The sequence below is a fragment of the Bactrocera tryoni genome, chromosome 1 (genome assembly GCF_016617805.1).
Source record: "Bactrocera tryoni isolate S06 chromosome 1, CSIRO_BtryS06_freeze2, whole genome shotgun sequence".
NCBI lineage: Eukaryota > Metazoa > Arthropoda > Insecta > Diptera > Tephritidae > Bactrocera > Bactrocera tryoni.
This window is the reverse complement of record NC_052499.1, coordinates 6,260,649-6,269,549: the sequence shown is the minus strand read 5'-3', so window position 1 is coordinate 6,269,549 and position 8,901 is coordinate 6,260,649. Positions and strand designations below refer to the sequence as shown.

Here is an 8,901-nt window from a genome sequence, read left to right as displayed (position 1 = left end):
TTCAAAAAATTTAATAAGCATTTAAAAATCTGCTGATAATATTACTCTGTGTTGGTAGTTCCAAACTTAACTTATAATCGGTAACGCGCACTTTTGTGAAGCTGTCAGCTTAAGTGCCTGAGAAATACGGCAACCTTGGTTGGTTACGATCTTATATTTAGATAAATCTTTAACAGTGTTTTAGCATAGAAATGCGCTAAATAAAGTTCATCAAATTATTTATTGCACTTTTACCCCCCTAAAATTGTGGAAATAACAAAGTTGAAGCGGTATAAATTACCTATTAATGATTGATATGGATGTAATAAAAAGAAACGATGCAACAGCAGTCTTCTAGATATGCGCATCCGGCGGAGATGCAACGGAAGTACATAGTACATATGTGAGTATATACTTAAAAATTAAAAGTCTGTGATAAATATGTATTATTCAAACTTGATCTTTACATTTATTAAGCTGATAAAGTGAAATAGTATTATTGTTCGTAAGTTTACGTGAAACTGAAAAAGCGACAACGTTTGCAAGACAAACGATCAGCTAGATCAGAGCAGCAGTAATTCTAATATTCTTCTTAAAATTTTAACTAAACAAATAATATTGTTATGAAAATCAGAAGCGACTAGAAAGTAGATCATATCTACCACCTTTTTATACTTTCAAAATTTAATAATAGGGAGCGCATCAAAATCGCGAGACTTGCAGCAGATGTTCCTTCGACTTTCAATGTAAGCTACATATTGACATACATAGTACATTGTAGGCAAGGTAGTAGTAGGAAGTAATAAAAAGTGTTTATTTTTTATTTTTCCGTCTTTTAATAATTTATATAAAATTATACAAAAATATTCATATGTGTATGTATGTTTGTAAATATATTTAAACATAAATATGTATTTGTTGTAAAATGCAATAGTTTTGCTGCATACGCATGCATCTATATAAATATAAACATTTAAAACTTTTAAAAATCGATTAGGAGTCTTTATACATACGTATATGTATGTACATATGCATATATGCCTGTCTGTTTACGTAATACCAAAAAATTATTCTTCAAAATAAATTCCAAAACTCATTTCCAACCAATACCAGGCTTGGAGCCTGGCGCTGGGGCCGGAGTGGGTTCATAGTCCGGCGGCAAGCTGAATCCTAGAACTTCTACATTGCCACCACCAGTAGCCGGGGTTGTTGTGGGGCGCGCAGTAGCATTATTAAGGGATGGTGCAGATGGTGTAGGTGGTGCTGGCGAAGATGCAGCAGCTGGTGAGGGTGTATAATTGTGAGCTGGTATAGAATTGTTATGTTGCGGAGTAGAAGGCATTGGCGCTGCAGGTGCTGGCGCCGGAGCAATATTCGAAGGATAAATACCATTTGATGGTGGTAACGGTTGATTATTTGGCCCAGCATTACCAACTGGTAATCCAGCATCGCTGAGAAACACGGGATAACGTGGGCGGAATGTGTTATCTTCAAATTGTTCGCTACGCACATCCTCCTCGAACATGGGTGGTGCTAGGGGCAGAAATTAAAAATTATTTTTATTTAAGAAATATGGTGTATATTTATGAATTAGTGCAAACATACGTAGTGGCTTGTAGACCGGCCCTGAGCCAGGTTGCGTTGTAACCGGACCTTGGTCGCTTGCGCTAGCATATAACGGCACAGTGCCGATGGTCAATGGAAATTCGATTATCAAATCTCCGTGGATGCGTGAAACTTTGGCTATGAACTTCAGAGTATAACTCACTTTAATGAGACTACAGTTCTCCAGTGAAGTGGGCGTGGTTGAGGGAATTTGCAAATATTCATTAAATTCCGCTTTGTTGTTTTTAATCACTTCACCACAGTGATTATCTGCTACTTTAACTTCAACAACTTGCCGTTTAGCTTCCGGATTGCGGCTGGTGAAGTTGACCTTCTTCATTAACCGCACCTTTACATCGGAGCAATGCACATCAGACTGATTGTCCAGCACAACGTTGAAGCGTATCTTCTGTCCAGGTGCGTAAGCGGAAAACGGCACATTTACATGCATAACCATTGGTCCTTTGTTGCCACAACAAAAACTCCAACAGAATGTCTTCTCTTCGATCTTTTGAAATGGTTTCTAAATCAAGTCAAAAAGGTAACAATCATTAGAAATTCAATTTAGTAAACAAAATACATATATCAAACACACACCATATGGTCTGGATTCAGGTTCAAATCATATGGTGATATCACCGTATAGCCCTGCTTGAATTTATTGTCATAACGCATGACTCGATCGATCACCAAAGCGACCTCATGCTGTACCTGACCCCATGAACCGTTAAACGATGTAGGTGCATTCGGTGGTATGGTCGCCTGAAAGGGAAATGCATACTTGCCGGGCGGCAATTCGATTTGCACGCCACCACTTTGTCCATAAACATGATTCTCACTGCTGTAATACAATTCGGAACCGGAAAACGTTTCGATGGTCTTCTGCGGTTTACCCTCAGTGTCTTGTTTGGTTACATTCTCCGTCCAGCGGGTTTCGGCGTGACCACAGACGCTTATGTAGATAGCTGTGAATTAAAAAATAATAATAATTTCAAACTATGTACATATGTATGTATGACAGTATATAACTGTGTAGCATTACTTAATCCACAAATTAATTGTCTAAATTGAATTACTTTGCTCTAATTCTCCGCTGCCTAATAAGTCATATTTGCTATTGTACGTCGGATGTGTGGATGTATGTCACTAATGGAGCATCTGTCCATGAGGTCTTTTGTGTCGTATTTATACTTCGACATTGTATCGTGCAGTTTGTCTTCCTATTAGATCATGAGTTATTCTTTTGTGGCTGGTGAATAGCGTTTCTTTTTGTAAATACTAAATTGTTGGGTAACGAAATGTTTGCCTCACAGGTCAAATGGTAGTAATTGATAGTTCTTCTTTTTAGTTTGCGGTATATTATGATAAATTGTTGCGTTTGTTTGCTGAGGTGAGTAATTTAGATTGACCATCCATCGTCAGCCGACTGAAAATTTTGTTGTTGAAGAGAGCTTTCTAATGATAATTCAGTATATGCTTGGACCCTATAGGGCTGGAAGTTGGATCTACTAAGCAGTTTAAGTACAGAAACCGTTCAGTCGCCCGCTTCTCACCACCGCCCTAACAACTAACTATTTAAATGAGTAAATAAATTAGCAAGACCTGGTCTTGGTACGTAAAGTATTAGGTCTGCAGAATTTAATTATCCCATATTAAAGGGTTAAATATAGAATATGCTATAGTCGTTTGATCTTCTTTATTTGCACTGTCAGTATTAAGTATGTACTGGAGGACAATTCTGCAAAATTACGTGCAGTAAGCTTTTTAATTAAAAGCCGGATACCAGAAAATAAAAAACTAAATAATGTGAGATATTTGATATGGGAGATACAGGGTTTGTCCGGAACCCTGTACTGGAAGTAGCCAACTGTACTTCGGAGCGTGCGCGCACCGACTTGATTCGATAGAGGGCACTTCTACTTGTCAGTTGTTTCCGAGCACCTGAAGAGTCAGTTTGATATGAAGCAGGCTTACCCAGACGTTGCTTTAACAAGAAATGGTGTGTTTCGGTGACACGAGGCCTTTTTGGAGGGTCGGGAAGAGATCGCTGGTGAAGACCGGAAGAATGAGCAAATCCAAAGTGAAAACGATGATCATTTTTTTTTTGACATCAAAGGCTTCGTTCACCATGAATTTGTTCCTCCTGGACGAATCGTCAACGCCAAGTTTTACGTAGAAGTCCTCAAGAGACTCAAACGAATGGCCAATCGGGTCCGACCGTCTTTCTTGTGAACAGCTCCCTAATCAAAGCCGACATCCCAACGCTTCCGCAGCCGCCCTACAGCCCAGATGTAGCCCCCCGGACTTTTTTGCCTGAAAAGACCGATGAAAGGCAAGCATTTTGAGACAACAGAGGGGATCCAAGCAGCATGCACATCGGCTCTCAAGGCTATTCCGGAGAATGCCTTCCGTGATGTCTTCCATGCTTGGAAATCGCGCTGGCAGCGATGCAGAAGGAGCCTATTTTGAAAGTTTTTAAAGAATTGTAGCGATTGGTTCAATAAATTTTTAAATCGAGTCAATCCTGTTACTTTCCGGACAAACCCTGTACGTTGTCCGACCTGGATGATTCTCTGAACTCGTTCGCTTATTTCAAAAACTGTCGAAGAAACTTTTATAATCCCCTAACGATGAACTTCGCCTTAAAAATCACTGGCTTGGAACCTGTTTTAGATCCTTATTCTCTTAGGCAAAATTATTCAGAATGGTCGGTATAATATTTCCCGCTTATGCGAATTTGCTGTTTTTTTTTTTTGAATCCCTGTAAATCAACCCACTCTAATGTACATACATATGTATGTTTGGTTTTATTAGTTATGAATATCAATGTTTTAAAAATAGTGCAATTATCAGCAATTGTACAGCTATTAACATTTGTATATGTATCCATATGTATATGTATCTGCATACATATAAACATTAACATGTAATCTCATGTAAAAATTACAACCTACAGTGATTCAATATGTCAGGATCACATAAGGCTTGTCTGCTATCAGAGGCAAAGTGTAATTTGAGAGTTGAAAAACAGAAATAATTATAAAATTTCAAAACAGGTTTAATGTATCTGCCATATTAATGTGTGTGTGAACGTGGTCAATATAAATTTGAATAAAATGTATGTATGTATGCCAATTATTTATTTCGCTTTGTTGTTACCTCTATTGTTTCAATAGCGGCGTGTTATATAATGCCGGCTTAATCGTTTTTGAGTTCATTATTAGTAACTAATACATAATATATATACATATGTATATCTATGTCTCCTGTACACCTCTGGTAGTGTTTCAACGAGTTTCCGGTGACGTAATCCAGCATTACAGATAGATATTCTTTGGCATATTTACTTTTGTATGTGTATGACAATGTAAAAGCATATAACATAATAACCCCAGTATTGAAGAAGAATGACTTCACTTTACTAGATACATACTTAAGTATAAGTAGACATACACACGTAAATTATTGGTAAAATATTTGTAATGGTGAAAGCATAATGGTTTAAATATACATAAGTTTGTATAGAGGTGGTCATTTAATCTTCTATCCACTATTTTTCAGTGCGTATGGATTTTTTTATCAGTACATCTTTACATAGGGAATAAGGTATGCGGTTGATTGGCTTTAAGGGTGTGTTAAACGCGGCGTATTGGAAAACTTAAGGTTTCATAAGGAAAGAATTTTTCACTTTTGACTTTAAAAATAATACGTACGGGGCATGGACTTGGAGTTGCGCAACTTTTGATTTTAGCAAAGTGACCTGTATAAGAGGCAAAAAGTTTTTGGATAACTCGGTTAAAAAAATAATTTATTCGTTCTTCTTTTGAACTCGATAAAATAAAGATTTTGCAGTGATTCAGTTTTGAAGGTTTTTCTCTGCCTAGTCAGTGGTCTGGAATATAAATTGCAATATCTTACTTAAGACTTTGGTGCTCAGGTGCATCGGTATTGCACACCACAACCACGCCTATTTCTCATTTAACAACTGTCTATAAATTTATTTTGAATTTTGCTTATTTATCTTTCCAATAAATAACTCAACATCAAGAAGAATAACCCAACCAAGCTTTAAACATTCTTACCAGGGAAAAATTAGCGGTCCGAAAATTGGCCTAAATTTTTTCAAATTTCTGGTGTCGAAACATTCGGAATGTTGGAAAAGGCCTACGGTAATAATTGTTTGTTGCGAGTAAGTGTTTTTGATTCGTAGAAAATGGTGTTTGAGAATCGGCGATTAACAGCTAAAAACCTTACTGACATCCTTGGAATATCAGAAAAATCAGTGAAAACCATTTAGAAACATCATTTGGGCTTAAAATAAGTGAAAGCACGATTGGTAACAAAATCACTAAATTTTTTTTCGGAAAACAGCGTTGGATTAACGGTTGTAAAACAATGCTCTCCGACTACTAGGAAACGTATTATTACTGGCCATGAGTCTTGGAGCTATACTTACGACCGGAAACAGACCGTTTGAGCCGAAAAAATACTTCAAAGCTGGTCAAAAATAAAGGTTATGTTGACAATGTTTTTCGATTATTGAGGTGAGGTGCAATCCGAATTCCTTTCGATCGGCCAAACTGTCAATAAGGTAGTACCTTAAGTGTTATGCGTCGTGTGCGCGAAGCTATTCGTAAGACCGGGATTATGGGCCGACAACTCTTGGTTTTTGCACAACGATAATACACCATCGCAAACTGCATTGATTCTTGGTGAGTTTTTCGCCAAATTTCCAACCAATATTGTGTCGCAACCACCGTATTCACCTGATTTAGCTCCGTATGACTTCTGGCTATTCAGCAAACTCAAAAGACCGCTCCGGGGAAACCGTTTTGAGTCAATTGACGACATTAAACCTGATTTACTACAGGAATTGCAACATGAAATTGACTTTAACAACTGTTTCAAGGATTAGAGAAAATGTTGACACAAGTGTATTGGGGCCAAGGGGGTTTACTTTGAGGGGGACGACATAAATTTTGAAGTATGTACATATTAAGAATTGGAGAAGCAGAGGAAGAGGAAGACCTCCACTCCGTTGGAATGACCAGGTGGAGAAGGATCTGGCTTCGCTTGGAATATCCAATTGGCCCCACGTAGCGAAAAGAAGAAACGACTGGCGTGCTGTTGTTAACTCAGCTATAATCGCGTAAGCGGTGTCTACGCCAATAAAGAAGAAAACGTATTAAGAATTTTAAAATTATGAACCAAGTGTTACTATTTTTTAAGTACATACATATGTATGTATATTCTAAGTACATACATACATATATGTATAACAGATGAAAAAAAAATTAATTTAATATTTTGCAACAAATATATAATAATGCAATCAATCAAATTATTCACACCAACTATAATTGAGATTTCTTTTGGTTGAAAAATTCTAAATATACATAATTAAATCGTAAAAATTATTTATACGCACATCTAATCGTTTTCGGCCTTGTTGTTATTAACTCCGCCACGCCGGAAACCGTTTGGCCGGCATAGTAAACACCCATCGGGTTATTGTCAAATGTTATGGTGCACTTGCTAGCCATTTTATTGTTGTCGTTTTCAATTCGCACAAATGCTTTGTTTAGTGATCGGCTCGCCGTTTGATGTGTACGGGTATTTAATATTCAACACTGTTGCTGTCGGTGTCACTCCACCAAAAATGCTGCAGTGAGGTATTGAACGAATTTGAAATGACGCAAAAAATTATGCTGACACAAATATTGTTGCTCCAGCTACGCTCGAGAGTATGTATCAATTGAAGTGTCGTGAATCACGACCACACGGCGATTGGAGTTTCTAACACACGCCCCAACAACTGCGCTGCCGATTCGGTTTCGCAAGCAAAGTTGACACTCGTACTTTGGGTGCAATGTGGCACAAACGTTGTTAGTTGTTGCGTGTTTCAAGGTTACATGCCGGCATTTACCGGTGTGTCTCTGTATACACAAACATACATACATACATATATGTATATGTATCTATAAACTTGTCTCTTGTCCGAACTCACTCCACAGTACACTGTGTTCCTGTTGGCTCAAATAAACGCATACAATTACTATTATTTCTTTTTGTTTTGGCAGATATTTATAGCTCTCAGTCAGTATGACATAATTTTGCACGCACGCGACCGAACGACCGACCGACCCAGCACCCAACAACGTTTTAAACTATTCCCGCTTATTTATTGCTATACGCGGAAGCGATACAAATCATCATTGGAAGCGGCCTCACACAGAAATACACACAGCTAATGATGGAATTGCTCGTTCAACATTTTCTCTCGTTTGAAACTATCCCTTGGCTGAGTATGTGAAACTGTGCTCCATTAAACGCGTCTATTCGTTAGCAACTTCAATTCCAAACTGAATTAAATAAATATATAAATATAACAAAGACGCACAGACGTTCACAGACTCAACGGAAATACTCAACTTTTCCTTACATAAATATGCGTTGCCGGTGGAGCCCTGCGCATAAGAACTGAACAAAGATACCAATGTACTTTTGTGTGTATATAAATGTACCTCGTATACCCTGCTGGAAAATCATTCTGTTACTTGCATCAAATTAACGATCGTTCTCGTTTGACGAAGGTTTCCTGTGGTTTTCCGAACGATTAACAAGCTTAATGAAAAGCACTTGAGGGTTTCACAATGCCTGTCGAGAGCTACCATTTTTGAAGATAGCTGGGCATTCTGCATGAGATGGAAAACGGCGAAAATTAAGGCGGTCGGATCTATATCGTGACGTATGCATACCTTTTAATCTCTTTTAGTTGAATTCAATAAAGTTTACTGTAATTATAACTAAAAAGAGTGAACAGGTGGAGCCTCAAAAATACTTACACACCTAAATTATCAGTGTTTTCTGTATTGCATATTCTGTTCCATTCCATAGTCTTGCTTTCAACTTGTAGTGGATTCTTTAAATGGATTACATCGTCCGTGGTGCATCTCCAAGAAAAAAATATACGAATTGAGGGCCAAAATCTCTCCCTCTCTCTCTTCAGTCTCAAGTCTCTCTTCAATTGTATTTACAATATTTCTCAGAAATAGTTCATTCTTACAAAATTTTTCTACAGGGGTTCGTTCAATAGTATTATTTGCGTTTGGGTCGGAGATTTGAGAAACGCTTGAAGACAAGTTTTCGTTTAAGACTAGACTCACGTCTTAATGACAAATACGCACACGGTTTTTTGTTGTTGAACAGCTTTAAAAGTTTATATGTTTATGTAGTTAGTAGTGTTGGATTACCGGTGATAGCCATAAAGTAAGTAGTTTGCGGCTTTTGAGAGTATATCGTAAATGATCTCACACG

The 8,901-nt window shown here is 37.6% G+C and overlaps 1 protein-coding gene across 1 annotated transcript; it reads right to left on the bottom strand.

Moving 5' to 3' along the window:
• Positions 1-845: 845 nt before the first annotated feature.
• LOC120782753 (arrestin domain-containing protein 3) lies at positions 846-7,953 on the bottom strand. The gene is made up of 4 exons (XM_040115203.1): positions 7,013-7,953; positions 2,182-2,549; positions 1,585-2,107; positions 846-1,512 (listed from the first exon to the last, which is right to left on the bottom strand). Exons 1-4 carry the CDS (start codon positions 7,125-7,127, stop codon positions 1,073-1,075), a joined length of 1,446 nt encoding a protein of 481 aa, XP_039971137.1. The 5' UTR covers positions 7,128-7,953; the 3' UTR covers positions 846-1,072.
• Positions 7,954-8,901: the final 948 nt, after the last annotated feature.

Excerpts from the sequence above, each read along its gene's own strand:
- LOC120782753 (XM_040115203.1), bottom strand. The coding sequence starts at position 7,127 with ATGGCTAGCAAGTGCACCATAACATTTGACAATAACCCGATGGGTGTT. Across the intron at positions 2,550-7,012 it reads AAGGCCGAAAACGATTAGAT|CTATCTACATAAGCGTCTGT; the intron begins GTGCGTATAAAT and ends TTTAATTCACAG. Across the intron at positions 1,513-1,584 it reads GCCGGTCTACAAGCCACTAC|CACCACCCATGTTCGAGGAG; the intron begins GTATGTTTGCAC and ends TTCTGCCCCTAG.